The sequence below is a fragment of the Cupressus sempervirens genome, chromosome 9 (genome assembly GCF_028749045.1).
Source record: "Cupressus sempervirens isolate cs-2001-9-10 chromosome 9, ASM2874904v1, whole genome shotgun sequence".
Lineage (NCBI taxonomy): Eukaryota > Viridiplantae > Streptophyta > Pinopsida > Cupressales > Cupressaceae > Cupressus > Cupressus sempervirens.
In genome coordinates this window covers 623,262,085-623,281,226 of record NC_143126.1, presented here as the reverse complement: position 1 = coordinate 623,281,226, position 19,142 = coordinate 623,262,085, and the positions used below count along the sequence as shown (strand labels likewise).

General features: G+C 30.9%; 1 protein-coding gene across 1 annotated transcript in view; it reads left to right on the top strand.

Annotated features, from left to right (window-relative positions):
- Window positions 1–12,283: 12,283 nt before the first annotated feature.
- Window positions 12,284–19,142, top strand: part of LOC149540249 (glutamate-1-semialdehyde 2,1-aminomutase, chloroplastic-like) — a 77,846-nt gene continuing 70,987 nt past the window's right edge. The window contains exon 1 of the mRNA XM_089801393.1: window positions 12,284–12,665. Coding sequence (XP_089657519.1) covers window positions 12,435–12,665 — 231 coding nt within the window. The 5' untranslated portion in view covers window positions 12,284–12,434. The remainder of the gene's footprint in view (window positions 12,666–19,142) is intronic.

The window sequence follows — 19,142 nt, the reverse complement described above, 5'->3', positions numbered from 1 at the left end:
AAAGTGATATGTGATAACTACTCATGTCCACAATATCACACAATGCTTGACCCACATAGTGTGTAATCTTAAAAATTAACAAGACACTACTCCCTTACTTCCAAAGCATGTTCATCTTGCAGCCAACTGATCCTATAAGGACAAGGATGTCTCACTCTCTTCAAACCAAGTTTCTGAACCATCTCCTCAACAATAAGGTTATCAGTACTACCACTATCCACAATCACATTCCAATAATTACCTCCAGAATTACATCGAGTCCTGAAAAATTCATCATTTGACAAGATTCTACCATCCTTTTAACAAACAATACTCATTGAGAAAAGAAATTATCTTCCACCTTGACCTCATTCACCAAGTCCTCACTTTCATTCACCACAATAGCTATTTTATCACCAACCTCCCTATCAACATTAAAACATTCAAAAGGTCTATGTCCTTCTTCATGAGATCAATAGAAAGTACCTTTAAATCTACCTCTACCCATTCTTCTCCTCTATTCAATAGGTTTTGGTTCATCTTCAACAATTTTTTTATCCTTTACCATGTGTTCTTGCTTCTCCTCCCCTCAGGAATTACCTTGATGTCTCCTCTTCAACTTATTGTTTTGCCTTTAGAGCATACTAATAAGCATCCTCAATCAAAGCAATCATCAACATACCAATCTCATCCTAAATATTGAATCTCAAATCATTAATATATCTAGCCACCTTTTCCTTCAAAATTTGTCTATGCCTAGACCAAATAGTTAACTTGTAAAAATCCTTGGTATAATTCTTCGTAGTTATATCCCTATATTTCAGATTTTGAAATCTCTTAAACAACTCAAGTTCATAATCAACATGAATGAATTTAACCTTTTGTTTGATCACCATCAATCTCCACATAGTGATTTTCATTTCACCTTCCTATTCTCTATCTCTCTATGATTCTTTCCACCATAAACAACATGTCTTATCAACTTAATCTATTCCAAAATCACTCTGAGTAGATCACCAATATTCTCGAACTCAAAGTAATCTTCTAACTCACCAATCCAATCAATCAGGTCTTCATGATTCTAAGTAACTAAGAAATTAGAAACCTCCATCTTTTGCTTCAATTTCAACTGAGCTTTGGATCTATCTAATTGACTAGTTTTGTCTTCCATAGACCTCATCATCTAATCGATCCTATCTTCACCCCTAGATCCAACAACCTCAAAGTCTTCAAAAACTTCTTCATAACCATATTCAGTAACCACATTCCTTGGTACACTGGCTATAGCTCTCATGATCTCAATGACCATATCATTCTTCATCAATTCCATCTTAGATTTGAAATCTGATCTAACCTTCTCTAAAAGTTTAGTCTCCACAACATCATAGAGATTTGTAATTTCCCTCGGGTCCAATATTCTTGAAGGCATCTTCGAAGATCTTTGAAAACCCAAAGCAACAAATCACCCACTAGATCAAACCTCACTATGATACCACCTAACGTAGTGCACGATTGAGTGAACCCTCAATGGAGATGACCAAGCCCCCAAAAAACAACCACACAATGAAAACACGACACAAGATACAAGACTTGATAGAGAACCAACTCTTTATTCATTGATTATTGATTACATGCAATGTGTTGGGCTGTAAGGCCTTTTCGATTATGACCAAATAAAAAAGCAATTGCAATAACAAATTTTCAAGACATCACAAGCTCCAAATAATCCTAACCCTAGCTAGCCCAAATCTATAATAGCACATCAATCTAATGGAAACCTCAAGTAAGATCTAAACTTGTGCTCGTAAGCTACCAAGCAATCTTCTTGTTTCCTAAGCCCACTCTCAACTACTAGCTCTACTCACAATTCATAACTCTAGATCCCTTCCTATATCTTTGCTACTACCCTTGACTCCACTATCTAAAAAATTACCCAAATCCCTCCTTTATACTTGCATGACCAAAAGTCGACATGTTGCAAATAGAATAATCTAGAACCAATAATAAACCCATTATGCCATAGTTAGCTTACAAAAATCATTAAATGTACATAGGAGAAAGAACCAAGACCACAAATATTTCCTCACACATCCCACGATTGATCCATGTCACGATCACACACTACATATATTAAATGCACCAAGTTAGCTGATCGAATCTCCAAGAACATTCAGTCAGTGAACCAAACCATTGAGCATCAATAGTAATAATTGAGTATACCATGTATACATTAAGCATACTAAGAAAACACACCCACCAAGATCCCACATGAATCACTGAGCACTAGTTCCACTAAGCAAAATATCAACCGAGAACCATAAGATTCACTAAGCTCCTATAGCTACCGAGTTCCTCGGGTGAAACTACAACCAAAATCTATGCCAATAAATGGTTGACTTTCAACCGAGTCCATCAACTACAAGTTTAAAACTACTCTAGCATACATGATTGCCAACTACTCCAAGATTCTCCTGCATCAACAACACATCATAAGAAAGAGTGAATATTGTTGGACAGAGGTAGTCTAACCTTGTAAAACTATAGAGTGGTAATGAAGTTCATACACTCACGTATTAAATATTATTAAAATTATTAATTAATACATTTCATACTTGAGGTATATATATGGAGAAAAGATCATATGACAAAAACTGAAATTTCATTACTCATTATATGGCCTCATCATATGCTTATTTATTTTTGTTTAAGAGATTGTGAAAATTTAGGTGTTGATGCAATCAATTTTGTTTTAGTTACTGCAATTAAAATAATTATTTTATCTATGGTTGTTAATTTGATGAATGCATTAAATTTTTTTTTTTTTACATATGCACAAAGAAGATATGGAAAATTAGTTATCTATAAATATGATTTAGTGAGAAAAATCCTTTCTCTTTCCTGATCTTTTGCGTTGTATCTCATTTCAAAATTGGAATCTGTAAATAATAGATATGTTGTGTCAAGAAATATGACTTAGTTCCATTAAAAAGTGTTAATCCATTATCTTATCTTCCTTTGTTTTATTCTATTTTTTAGTAGTAATAGCATGGAGAAATAAGTAAATGATTTACATTTTAAGAATGGAATATCTTGAGGAAATTATTAGATTTCTTTCATGATAAGATAATGTGCTAAGTATGGACCATTGTATGAGAACTATTATTGTTCTATTCTCTTATTTTCTTGCCTTAGAATAAGTTGCATAAACGATGAAGAATCGAAAAAATAAATGATGGTTTATTGAATAATTTAATTACTTTATAGATTGAATGGATAAATATAGTAACTTTTCAACTACAAATGACACAACAATTTTTTATTATTAACAAAATGTAGAAAAAAGATTAGGGGATATTAGATTAGGGCCAAGGTACATATTTGATGTTATCTATGATGAATTAGATATGAATTGAGCATTCTTGGCATATTTTAGTTTTTGGTGTGGTTACATTGCAGTATCCTATATATATATATATAACATGATAAATATGTGGTCTGCTATGAAAACATAGTGCAACTTTCCAACTTTCCAATTATAGATATGTTAAGTGTCTCATTTACCTCAATAGTATCATCCTCCTTTGATATCATATACACTGTGATCTTCAGTGTACCGACTGGTCTTGAATCCTCCATGCCAAATATGTTCAAGGTCTCCTTAATATACTTAGATTGAGTTATGTAAATATCATCCCTCACTTGTTGATCTCTCACTCCAATAAAGAATCTAATCTCTCCAAACATAGACATTTCAAACTCTTTCCTCGTTTCATTAGCAAATATTCTACACATTAGTTCTTGTCCTCCAAATATAATATCATCAACATTTATTTCAGCAATCAAGATCTTATCTATATATATATATATATATATATATATATATATATATATATATATATATATATATATATATATATATATATATATATATATATATATATATATATATATATATATATATATATATATATATATATATATATATATATATATATATATATATATATATATATATATATATATATATATATATATATATATATATATATATATATATATATATATATATATATATATGCCTGCTCATATAATGACTTTATTAGAATGATTTAGAATAATCGAGAGGGGCAGGGGGAGGGGGGGTGTGAATCAGTTATCCTTGGGTCTAAATGTACCAATTCTTCTTTTACTAACTTCAAACAACTTATTGAAACTTATTTAACAACTTGGTCAATATAACATCTCATTAGCAATTTAATCTTCTATTCATTTCTTAACTCTTCATTCTCTATATGTGCCAAATAATAGTAAAATAAGCAATTGTAAAATAGCATGCATAAAGTAACATTCACACAAGTAGATGACACCATGATTTAACGTGGAAACCCAATTTGGGAAAAACCACCAAGTAACATGCTACTAACTTTTTGCTCTTAAGAAGTGAGCTTAGTTAAGAGCCAACTCTATTAAAGGTTACATAACACACTATTAGGTGTGACCTTATTAAAGGATTTAATCATCATGTTAGGAGTGACCTGGTTAGAGGACTTTGGATCATTCTATTAGAATTTCACCTTGATTAAAGGATTTACAAATGAATGCTAGGTCAACCTTTGTTAAAGGATTTTTACTGCCACAATGATTAGAAAGTAACAACAAGTTTGATCTGAAAACACAACTCACTTTGCAAATTTAGATCTCCTTTTGGCTCATGCTAGTTCATTGACTGGCCTCCATCATGTTCTCCTTGTCAGATCTTCTTGGAAACCCTTCAAGCAATCACACTTCAACAATCTTCACACTTTTCTTCTACTACTATGTTCTTCATAAGTTCTTCACAAAAAATTCCAATCAACAATGAACCAACCCTAGAATACAACCCTTATACCTCCTTAAATAGGTAGCTTAATCTTTTCCTACTCAAACATCACCATATATCTTAGTGTTAAGTTAGCTTCGTCGAATCCTTCCATCATTTTGTTCTTCCTCTCCTTTCCCAATACTTTTAGAAACTTCTAATCAAATCCTTTCCTTTGATCACATACAAAATTCAATTCATGCAAAAAAATATTTATGCATTTTAACCATTTCAAAATTCCAAATATGTCAGCCTCAAAACTTGATTCTTTCACAAACTATTATTTTGTTGATACTCGACCATTACTATATTCTTCTACTTGGTCATCACTAGATTGCTCGGTTATTATTGCCGCTCAGCTTCAATTGGCTCACTCAGTTATAACTAGCACTTAGCTAATACTATTTGCTTGGGTAACTCTTAAGTTCTTTAATCTTTTGCTTCATTGACCTTGTGAAACTGTCACTTAGTCAAGCTTAGTGTTTTACTCAATTTGCTTGTCTTATCTTTTAACATCAACTTCAACAGTCTTCTTCACTTCATATAATGATTGAATAACATATTATCTTGTCAAAGATTAAATGATCAAATGTCGATTGTAATTCCATCATACTCACTCCTTATCACTCATCAACACCACTAGTTCATCTAGTTATCTCTCTTTTCAAATCCTCTTCATCAATCAACAGATATGATAGTCAATACAAGTAGTAAATGTCTCTCCAATAAGGTTTTACATTAATGACAACATAAAAATCATTCTAATTTTAGTTTCCAATATACTTGTGTATGTGGTTGGCATTTATTCTCACGATGACCCTCATAGAGACATCCACATCCTTATTATTAAATACCATATGAATCATGGTTACTATAGAGATATTTTCTTCCTTCAAGGTAGATCATATCCATACATGGAAATAATAAGTAGTGAAAATGATGGGGAAAATTATGTAAGATATAACAAGGATAAGACAATTTGATCATTTTTTAAAAATCAATGTAAACATGGATTCAAAACTAGAAAAGACTAGACTATTGTTTTAACTAATGAGGAAAATCCAAAATCAGGTTTACTAAATGCTAAAGAAATAGATGGAAATGACGACATAGTTAAAATCTTAGCTACAACTTTGTTAGAGGGAAACATGAAAGATAAATGAGAAAGAAAATAACTATTTCTTTTATTGAATGCAGAAAATGATGTCATCCCAATGTAATGAAATGAAATGATTGCAAGAGGTGCAAAGATCTATTCATTAAAAAGGTTTAGAATCTTTGAACAAAATAAAATTAGCAAGTTCAAAAAGTTAATTCCTATCAACTCTTGAGAGAATCGGCCTAGTTATGCCCAAATAGAAGCCTTGTGATAGCGATATACAATTGTAGAATATAGAAGAAAATAACTTATTTGAGTTATTGAATTTCACATCATAATCTTCTAGGTGGTTATATGTGTTTAACTACAAAGGTGATATTTGATTGCATAGGAGGAACAATTTCACAATTTGGAGTTGAAGATTTTCCATTTAGGCAAGAAAAATATCTTGTCCTTTCTATGATGTAATAAGTTTTAATTTAACATCTTTTTAAGTAGTGATTTTTGTCACTTTGGTCATTAATTGGTTGCATTATTTTGCGTAAAACTTTAAGATTAATTAAATTCATTCAAAATACATAAAAGATGCAAGTTAGTAGTGAATCCAAAATAGAAGGTACTTGCCTTGTGTAGCCTACAAATATGAGATATTTTATAATGTAAACAAGGGGGGATAACTTTTATGAAGGAGAAATGTTGGAGAAATCTCTAAAGAATTTTTGGATTTACGCATTGTACTAAAGGGTTATTAAATTTGTATATCTTCAAGGAGATAATAAAGAATGCATTCATTCCTATTTTTTGAATGTATTTGTGAGTTGTTATTACCAACTTTTCATATGTTGAGTTAGTAATCTCATTGTGTTATGGTGAAATCTAGTTCTTTTCTAATCTATGTAAGTAATGAGGTAAAATGCACTCATTTATTGGTAACTTGATTTGGATGCATTAGAATAGTATGTACTTTCACATGTTAAGATCTTTTATCTTTATTTTCTCATCATTTTATTTTGCACTTGAATCCCCTTGTAATCTATTGTCCATCTGGAAACTTAGATGATATTTGTATGTCTACTGTTGGGGTTTCTATTGTCTATTTTCTTTAGTTTTGTGTTGTATCTTTTTTGTACTTTCAAATCAAAAGTACACAAAACCACAAATAATCATATGAGGGCGTTCCCCCTCTCAAACACAAAGGAAGATTGTATTGATAGTGATCTGATTACAACCTCTCCAATTCTTGCCACAATTGCCACTATTGATAGGGCTAACAAGGTCAATTTTGAAGATAATATCATAGTGACAAATCTATTTACCAAAAATGTCTTAGGCTAAATGGATAAATATATAATAATTTAATCTAAGATATTCAAATTATGAAAATTATTCATTCAATTAATCAACTTAAGTTACCCATATATATATATATATATAATATCTATATCGACCTTATTACTATTGCAACTTGATGGAGGACAGATTATGTGTGCAACCAAGGTGCCTAGAGACCAATTGCAATAGGCTCCCTTAAAGTTTAAGGGTCCAAGCCCATATCCAATATTGGGACTTTACCTCAAGGCTTTTAGGATGTTGACCCCTATCTTGTCTTGGGAGCAATACCATTGATTGGATTTATACAAGCCCCTCTTTCAAAATATTTTAGCCCCTTTATTCTTAGGCAAAAATAGTAAAATATTTTGAACATATGTATATATGTGTATTCTTCTTAATTTATTTGTAACTATACTTCACACTAGTTGAGTGATTATGAAATATACTATTATAATTTATGTTAATACTATAACATACATACATACATACGTATGTATGTATGTATATGCCATTAATAACACTCTTGTATAATATTATCAACAATATTTAAATGATTGCTGCTAGTAATATATATGATTCCTTATCCCTTCCATAACAAGCACACACACAAACAAAGAGATATACATATACATATACATATGCATGTGCATATTCATATATAAAATATAACATACACATAGAACTCTTCAATTAATATTGTATAATTTATAAATAATTTTGAATTCATTATTATTAATGCGCACACACATATATAATATAGGCCATATCAAAGTTTCTCATAATGATTGAATACATCCGATATGATTTTGTAAATCTATTTTGTTCATACTCTTTAATTATTTTTATAAAATGATAAATAATAATAAAATGTATTAGTTTTTATATACATGTCTTATTATTTTATTTTTTAATTTAAATTTTATCAATAATTCCTCCTTAAATGCAAGTGATAGTATAAATATTTTTGAAACATAAAAAGTATCCTTTTATTACTAAGTTTAATTACTATTTAAGTTTCTATCATTACCTATAATTCTACCCTATTGTAAAAGCTAATCAATATAATCTATATAATTTTATAATATAATAATAATAATACTATATCATATACAATGTTATATAATTTAATTCTCTATTACTAATAGAATATAATTAGAAATATATTACAAGATATCTTAATACAATGTTATTTTTTTCCTAATATTAAAATCATTTATACTACATAACTTTTTCGATCTAGCCTATCATATAATTCAAATCTACAATTATACTTAAACAACAACTACTAGGTAACCATTGTTTAAAGTAAAAGCATTCAATTGATCACAAAGTCATATTTATAGGATAAGTGTGAGTGACCATCAAATTCCAGGTTATATGCAGGTATGAATAGACAAAACACAGTTAAATGTCATTACATTCATTCCAGTAATTAAAACAGAGATTATAAAGCTTCAAATCCATTTTTAGTTCCTGCCAAGGCAGGAATACTTATGCATTCATGTCAATCAAAATATGACATTAACACTAACCAATCAAACTCAAAAATTTAAAAGATTATATGAGATTTCAAATGTTTATATCTTTTTAAAATTTTTCATTATTTTATAAATCACATTTTCCATCTATTCTATTGGTCCATACTATTTTTGGTGGGAAAGAAAATTAATTTTCTTCAAGACAAAATCCAAATATTTTCTAACAACTTCATCTTGCAATGCATTAATGAATGTATTAATTATAAATTTATCTTTTGTAGATTTGTGACAAGTTGATAAGATTTTATTTTTTCAATCATTTTATCTTCCACCTCACACAACATGTCTAATCAATATTAATGATCACAATCTATTAAATATTTTTACTTTTTAATTTTAAATATATTTATTATTAGTTTTACATTGATGTTTATTTTTTACTATTTGGTATAACTTGTTCTTAAAACTTCATGTAATGCATAAGTTCAAACTCTCTCTCTCTCTCTCTCTCTCTCTCTCTCTCTCTCTATATATATATATATTTCTTTTTAATATAATTTCAATAGGTTATATCTTTGTATTTGAATTTTTAATTTTTTTTAAGTTTACTTTTTTAATAAAAGTAATTAAATTATTACTATTATTTTACTTTTATAAAAATAAATTAAACAATATTATTTTTAATTATATTTTATAATAATATTTGTAATATGTATAATTGATAAGTGTTACAATTTTTAAATTATATTATTATTTATTTAAACAATTTATCATTTAGTTTAAATACATTTAAAAATTAAATATATATTTTAATATTAAATTAAAAACTATATTTTAGATCAAAAAAAATATTAAAGAAATAACCACAAAATAGAAATAATTCAATTCTAAAAGATATATAAATTATTATTAGGTTTTTATAAACTATGTATTAAAATTAAATAGTTATATTTTATTTCTTATTTATTGCATCATATTTATTAAATTATATAGATATTATTTCATAATTAAAATGAAAACTTTGGAAATATAAAACATTAAATAGTAAACGTTATCTAATTTTGTAAAACTAAACAATTAGTTTTACTTATAAAATATTTTTATATTTCAATACATTTCATTTTTTCTCATAGAAATGTGAGTTTTAATATAAAAATTAAATTTTTACTTTCATTAATTAAAATATAATATATTTTAATTTTTTATTATGACCATGATTTTATTTTGACTATTTTTTCATTAAGAAAAATAATTATATTTAATTCTCTCACACACACACAACTTATGTTAGTATCACTCTATCTTACTATTTTATCTTTCTTCCTCTTCCTCTATATTATCTATCATTTTTTCTCTGCATATATGTTTATGTTGTTATTGTTGTATGTTGTTATTTATCTCTATCTATATCTCTATCATAGTTTTTGTCCAGTACTAATGATAAAAAATAGTGTGAGTTTCATTTGATAATCAAGATGAGAATAATACATAGTTGGGGGAGTTATTCCAACTACTTATGGTTCTCTAGTAGCATGCATGGTATGCTTAAACATATAATATGATACTCCAAATGCTTCATCACTTCTTCAAGTTCTATAATTCAAATATTGGTATGGATATCTTTCCTTATTGCACATAATTTAAATTGTCAATATAGAAGGTGCAGATTTGTCTAAAGCACATGTATTGATCGTAGTATGATATTAAGTACTTAGTGCCATATTGGGGACTTTAGCCTCTTATTCTTCAGCTTAAATGCCCAAAGATATAATAATATAGCATGAGAACTTAAGAACAAAATATGAGCCATCCTATCAGATCACAAGTGCATTTCTAGGACGAGAATTTAACAACAAAATATGAGCAATCCTATCAGATCACAAGTGCATTTCTCGGACGAGAATTTAACAACAAAATATGAGCAATCCTGTCAGATCACAAGTGCATTTTTAGGCAAAAATTAATGCATTCATAATGTTAATTTAGATTCTTACTCATGTACACCTCTACAACCATTATACGTTAGGTAGAAACTATGACGCATTGCGTCTCTTATGCATTCATGTCTTCATGTCACTCTTAATATGACATTAACACTGGCCAATCAAATCAAAGAATTTAAAACATTATATGAAACTTCAAATGTCTATATCATTTTCTAATTTTTCATTATTTTATAAATCACATTTTTCATCCATTCTATTGGTCCATACTATTTTTGGTGGGGGAGAAAATTAATTTTCTTCCACAAAAATACAAATATTTTCTAACAACTTCAATGCATTAATTACCACTTTATCTTTTCCACATTTGTGACAAGTTGATAAGATTTTTTTCCAATCATTTTATCTTCCACCTCGCACAACATGTCTAATCAATATTAATTCTCAAGAACAAAATAATTTCAATATGTTATATTTTGTATTTGAATTTCTAAATTTTTTAAAACTTTGATTTTTTAGTAGAAGTAGTTAAATTATTACTATTATTTTGCTTTTGTAAAAATAAATTAAGCAATATTATTTTTTAATTATATTTTATAATAGTGTTTGTAATATGTATAATTGATAAGTGTTATAATTTGTAAATTATATCATTTATTATTATTAATATTTTATATTTAAACAATTTATCATTTAGTTTAAATATATTTAAAACTTAAATAAATATTTTAATATTAAATTAATAATCATATTTTACATCAAAAAAATATACTGAAGGAAATAACCACAAAAAAAAATTTCAATTCTAAAAGATATGTAAATTATTATTAAGTTTTTATAAACTATGTATTAAAATTAAATCGTTATATTCTATTTCTTATTTATTACATCATATTTATTCATCAATATCAAATTTATATGTATTGATCGTTGGGGGAGTTTTTCCAACTACTTATGGTTCTCTAGTAGCATGCATAACATGCTTAAACATATAATGCGATACTCCAAATGCTTCATCACTTCTTCAAGTTCTATAATTCAAATATTGGTATGGATAACTTTCCTCATTGCACATATTTTAAGTTGTCAATGTAAAGGTGCAAATTTGTCTAAAGTATATGTATTGATCGTAGTATGATATTAGGTAGTTAGTGCCATATTGAGTACTTTGGCCTCTTATTCTTGGGCTTAAATGCCCAAATATATAATAATAGATAGATAGATAGATAGATAAAATTTTAACGTCCATGAGGCCAAAAATAGCCTATAGGACAGCAAGACAACTCAAGCAGACTTAAGTAGCGCTGTTTGCCTTTTGTGTAGACTAATGATGAGCCCCCCCAATTGCTCAATGTACTCTTCGTTGAACTTAACTGAGAATTAACAACAAAATATGAGCCATCTTATCAGAGCACAAGTGCATTTCTAAGCAAAAATTAATATATTCACAATGTTAATTTAGAACTATTTAACCTTATTCTCACTCCTCTACACCTCTACAACCACTATGCATTAGGCAGAACTATAACACACCACGTCTCTTGTCTGAAAACGTTTCTAACATTGATAAGGCCCAATGTCTTAATTTCTGATTGTTGATTCTACAATCAGAAGATAAGATTAGTGCCATGCGAGATGTACTTTTACTCTACAACCAGTAGATAAGATTTTATATTTCCTGTTCTTCCCTGAAGCTGGGTAAAGGGCTTTTCTTTCTGTCTTCAAATCTAACCTAATCTAATTCAATGGCAGCAACAATGGCAGTTACTAGTGCTACTCAGAGGCCTCCCTGTTTTGATGGAGAATGGTCTGGGTTGTCAAGTAGAAGTCTGAAAAACCAGATTAGAATACCGACCTCAATTATACAGAGTCCATCTACCAGTAAATCTAGATGTAGCAGGGTAATCACGATGGCTGTTTCTGTTGAAAAGAAATACACCACTCAAAAGTCTGAACAGATCTTTACTGCCGCCAAGGTTAGTATTTCTGCCTTAGTTGGATTTGTCAATTTCATTCTTTGCTTATGTACGTTTCATAGTTTATGTTAATATTCGATGGACACACATACATAACCGCAGCCATGAACATGAGATGTCCATTTCGTTAGAATTTTATACCGAAGCAATGCTGTAGGGGACATAATTTGAGGTCGCTCGCTGTAATGTAGTGGCTATACAGTGTTTGATAATAAATATCATCGACATAGACAATAAGAATCGCGATTCACGTCAGAAAATCTTCTTCTGTATGATACGGTGCCGTTTCTACAGCTCACTAATGTTATGGGTATTAATTCAAAACTTCACACTAGATGTTGCAGATTGCAGATTTTGATCCCATGGATATTTGCCAGCGGTTAGTATATTCTGATTTTATCGACTCCTAATTTTTTGTAGGTCTAAGAAGTAACTAAAACATGGCGATCCAGATGGAAGTATACATCTTAACCCATCACATGAAGATATTTTATAAGAATGTATAAAGAACGGCGAGTTTGAAACAGAATTTCAATTACTGTAGTAAACAATGATCTAATTTTTATTGAGAAGTTCCTCCAGCTCTAAATGAATGTATGACTGGTAGAATACTCAATCCCAAGGATGGTACAACCGGCCATTGCTTTTCTAGTAAGATGACTATTGAGCTATAGAGTCCCAATTTAAAAAGCAATTCAATTAATATATTGGGTCCTTTTTAAACTCACTAGGTAGCCCTAGTCGAATTTCAAACCACACCACACAAAGAAAACATAATAACTTTCACAACAGACATTCATCTGAGTCTTATTAGTTCACGGGTAGTTCAATGTCAAGCTTAAATTACCGCCTCTTTGGGTTAGGTTACATTGTCATGGCTGCACTAATACAGAGAACATTTTTAAAAAGGGCTTGAATCTAGGTCATCACCATGGCAGTCATTCGATCTGTAGAGCATTTCCCACTGCAGACAATGTCAATCTAAGTTGAATTTGCACGGGCTTGGATCTAGGTCGTCATCATGAAAGTCATTTCGATCTATAGAGCATTTCCCACTGCAGACAATGTCATTCTAAGTTGAATTTACACAGGCTTCTATTCTAATTGAAGAAAAGTACAATTAATAGGCTAGAATTAATTAACTGCTCACATTGGGAGGTATTTATAAGATCTATTAAATTGTGCAAAATTCAGGTAAACTTAGCCAACTTTAAACTTAACGGGAAAACTTAACAGAGGGCTGTGTCACTGTTTATTATGGATCTTCCATAAGGTTTGTAAGGAAATACAAGAAATACAACTATTTGAATTTTGTCTACTAGTATTTGTTCCAACAGTCTACATCCAGATAAATGGCAATATGCAAAGTATATATATTGATTGAAGAAAGCCTCTCAAGAGAAGTTACTTTGCACTGTCACAAATAATCTGTTAGAAGAATTTAAAAAATACCTGCTGTCTATTTTCAAATACTAAATAAGATTGCAAAAATCATACAATAATGGAAACTTCAAATGTGGAAGCATAAACAGATAATTACTCCTTAAACCTGTTTTTCAAATGTAACGTCCCCTATTAGGACTTCACTTATTTACCCTAAAATGGCCAACTAGGGTTTTGATTTCACTTGGAAATGGCAATTTACTTAGTCTCCATAATGTTCTCTACTAGGAAGCTGCCAATGCCCAATGATTAACATACATCAGTATGCGTTTAAATCAAATCAAATTATTCATATTACATTTCATAGTTAACATTCTTAAGTTCCAATTCCTTACTTCTCTCCTAAACATCAACCCTAAGGAGGATGGGGATTTACTTGTCATAGGCACTTGGGAACCATCTACAAGCAGGCTCCCTCAAGGCATTGGGAATGCATGTCCATAGCCATCTCGGGGCTTTTCCCTCAAGGCATTGGAAATACATGTTCTACTCCTTACTATCTTGGGACTTACCTGTCTTGTGAGGAATTTCTTTGCCTCTTCCTACACAACGCCAACCTATCCTCAAGGGGCTACAGTGAGTGATTAAGGAATGGCAAGAGTATACTAATGTCTCTTGTATTGTGAAATATATACACACACGTGTGTGTGTGTGTGTCTGTACGTACACACATTTATATCAGCACACACACACACATTCCATAGTAACACGGGGACATGTCCCCCCCATTTGCCCCACATCCCGGAGATGGGGATGCACTTGGGACTTGGGGACTCTGTTCCCTCGTCCCCAACAGTGCATTAGATTTCACCACCTCCGCTGAGAATGGGGGGATGTCCTGGTGTTGACTATTTGCTGATTCGACTATTTATGTTCAATGTTTGATGTTTCATTTCAATGCAGTGTTCAAGTATTTACTCCTTTACATCTTTATATCTTATATTGCAATACATCTTTTAAAAACTAGCGTTTTAACTATCATATGTATAGTATATACAACTCAAATTAAGGCCCCTCTGTGCCCCCCCATCTCAGAAACTTGTCCCCCCATTCCGCCGTCCCCTCGTTCCCCTAGGCGGTGTAACTATGTTATATACATACATACATATGCATACACACACATATATGTATACATGCGTATATATATACACACATATACATATGTGCGCATATATGAGTAGCAATGTAATATTTTATGTCAGAACAGATGAGAGACCAATCATAATCAGCTAAATCATTATGCATTATAACAGTATATACATCTTCTGTAGCCTTATAGGAGTCTGATCTACTGCTTATGTTCAGATAACCATCCCCTATTTTGATTGATTGAATATCTTATTTCTCTCTTCTTAAATATTGATCCTTATGGATTAAAAGAAGAGATAAGTTTCCTTTTCCATTCCATATCCCCCTTTCCTCAAATGAACCTGCTTCCCTTTATATCTCCCAATGTGAGGGAGATGTCATCATAAAATGCCCTTTGGCAAGACAGACAACCTTTGACCATTAACACCCTTGAGAAAGTGCATCTTTTTATTGTTTCTGCCCTTTGAAAGGGACACAACCTTTCACAACTGCACTTCTTATTTAAATCAGATCTATACTTCTGATTTCTCCTTTTCTGATTACAGAACAAACATTTATTTCCTTGATCCTCTTTGGATGCCCATTTCAAATGAATCCTTGTCCCTTCTATATCTTTCCATATGAGAGAGGCCTCATGCCTTTTCGTTATTTTGCACTTTTGAAAGAGTCAACTCATGAGCCATAACTGCATTCTTATTATTTTTTATTTTAGGAAATTTCTGTCTTGATCTGTTTTCTTTATTTTAATTTAATGAATTATTATTTTCCTTAAATTAAATAATTTCTCAGTTTTTTGGGGGCATGACCTCATTCTCTCAAGGAAATGTCCACAACTGATACAACTCACAATCACAAGGAATTCAACAACATGAAGTATTTTGTTACAGACTTTCAGTTATTCGAAAAATTTAGTCTTTTATACCTTTGAAAGACAATCTGTATATTTAACTTCTAGCTTGCTTCTATCTTTTTTCTGATTCAGCTAAAAATCTAATCTCCAAAGAAACAGTTCTATTTGCAAAAAATATCCTTATAAGTGGAAGATATGTCTTTTTCATTGGTGATTTTCTACACGTAATTATACTTATTTAGCTAAATGAAAGACTACAACTATGGTTCTTCAAAGCTGAAATCCAAAATAGACTCTTGAACCACTTGAACTTTTCCTGCACTTTCCATTGAGCCTGTGCAATAGTTCCTACCTGAGCTAAAAACTCAACACAGTTGTAAACATGCATAACAGTATCACTATGTGTTTGATTGTGGAAGGCCTTGCATTGTTCTAAGGATTGATGGAAGGGCTAAAATGTTATTTTGCCTAGGATTTTTCATACAGACATCGGGTTTCCTTATAGCAACGTGGGTTAGTGAGGCTATGGGTTGCCGGTGTTATTGTTGAAGGATCCGTATATAATGGCACTGTCAGTTAAGTATGTGAAATAGATTTGGTATTAACAAATACTGAATATCAAAGCATATTTTCATAACTCCAAATAAGGCAGAGCATTTATCAATTTAGATGCTCATCGCTTTTGTTTTGGTCTATATTTATAATGCCACTGGGGAACATGTCATGAGCGGACATGCCCACTCATGATATCTCTTCTCATGAAGAGATACGAAGGTTCATTATGAAGTCTCTAACAGACCTGATACTAATCGGTTGTGATTAATTAAACAAATTCTATTTATAAGACCTTCGATCTGTATATACTATAATGGATTATATGCTCGATCCAATTACAATATATTGAGAACACTTGATTGATACTGAACAATAGATCATTTACTCAATCTCCAAGAGATAATCTGGAAGTGCAGATTTCAGTATACTTCACTTATATATGATTTCAATTAGGTGCAAGGATTCTACCAAGTTATATAAATAATAATTCTGATTTAGCACAGTAATTATGTATGTATATCATTGATGTGATCCCTGTATCTCGCTGAAGCGACATATATTAACACTCCCTCTTAGGTAGGGAAGATAGTTAAGTATACATCAGTTTATATATCACCTAACTCGTGATATCAAGGAATATAGAGAACATCAAGTCACACGACATTCTTATATCCTAGTTATGGTATGTGCACTAACATCACATCACATGATGTCTACCATAACATATCATGGCATGTCCACGGATATTACGTCACATAATATCCACTATGATTCTATCATTAGGAACATATTGATACACAATCGATATCAAGTCAACATGATATCTATCGATAAGTCCAAGAGATATTAACTATGAAGACATTTCCATGAATATCAAGTCAACATGATATTCATCATGACAGTGAACATTGTTAAGTCACCACTTTACAATGTTGAATACAAGTGTACATTATCAGAATGATTGTAACCTTTTAGTAATGTACACAGGAATCCCATAAAGTCACAGAGTCACACATATGACTAAAGTGTTTACAGGGAGTCACCACGGATTCTCTCATGTGGTGTTGTCATGGCATCGCATGCATGACATCCACCATGAACCATATCAAAGGGTGGATCTATCACAGGTTACAACTACTCCCAGAAGCTGGAACAAGGGTTCCACTTTAAGCTTCTCTCTCATAGAGAAGAATCCAATAAAGTACATTTTGAGAAATCATTGATGCCAAGACTCCCTCTATCAGCAAGGGCTTCATTCTTCACAACTCCAAGCTAGTCTCCAAATGCACAAACTTTACTTTGGTGAGAGACTTGGTGAGATTATTAGCCGTTCATTCTTTAGTGATAATGTACCTTGTCTAGAAACCATCTCCATGGTCTACTACCTTTAAATCACTATCATCAAAGATTTAATTGGCAGATCTTCTAGCAACTCTCTCTATTCTGATCACAACATTATTCGTAGGAGTAGTCTCTCGTACACAAACATACTTATTTGATTTCATAGTAACATGAGTGAATGTGACAAACTATAGATTTATCTCTAGGCTTGGCAACACAAACACCCATGATAATGTGGCTTCTATTTGAAGCTCGAAGTACATGCATCAACCTCTTGACCTTCTCGTCCATAGTTGCCTTAGATTTTTTCTAAATGAGATATCAACCATCTAACCTCCTCGTCTAAGGTTTCCTCTGGTAGATTATCAAACTCCCTTTGAACCATTATAATCCTTGATGGTAATTTTAATCAAATCCTCTAGATGCTTCATCTATCACAGAAGAATATTCCTTACACGATCCCAATCACAGAAGTTATCTTTCTTCAAAATCATGTATTATCTAGCATGACATGAGGCTGCACAATATTTGGTAGCATGCCTAATGTACCAATCTTCTTGTCCTAGAAGAACATCCTTGCACATGTTTGATGGTTCTTTTTAACATATCCCCTCTAAGGATAGCTCAAAACATTGTTTGTTATTCCCCCGCTCAATGTAAAATTCCCATCTGTATATTGTCGAACAATTTTGCTTCCCATCAAATATGGCGATCTTCTTTCTATTCTTGTTCTATTTAAAGAATCATCCCTGGGGATCAAGAAAAAAAAAACATTGTTCATCTATTGAAAGAATTGTCCCTGGGTATCAAGGAAAAAAAACAAGAGTATAACAAAACAAATAACTCTTATATCACATACATGGATATAGTTAAGAGATTAACTACAATATGCAAATAAAAGTAATACACAAGAGGTAATAACGAACAATACTTATCTCAAGGTTAACATCCTTCCTAATGGACCATTGCTTCTTTATTCTTTGAGTATAAGTCTTCCTCCAAGTTTGAGTTTGGTCCTTTAATCCAATAAATGTCCAAAAATCCTTAAAGCTTTAATAGCACTTGTTTTCTAATTCACCCAACAGTCCAGAATGAAGCTAAATGATGATCTTTGACACTCTATTCCATGAACATTGACTGAGAATGTCCATGTCATAGAGATGAATCTGTGACTTATATTCCAAGCTTTTCTCATCAAA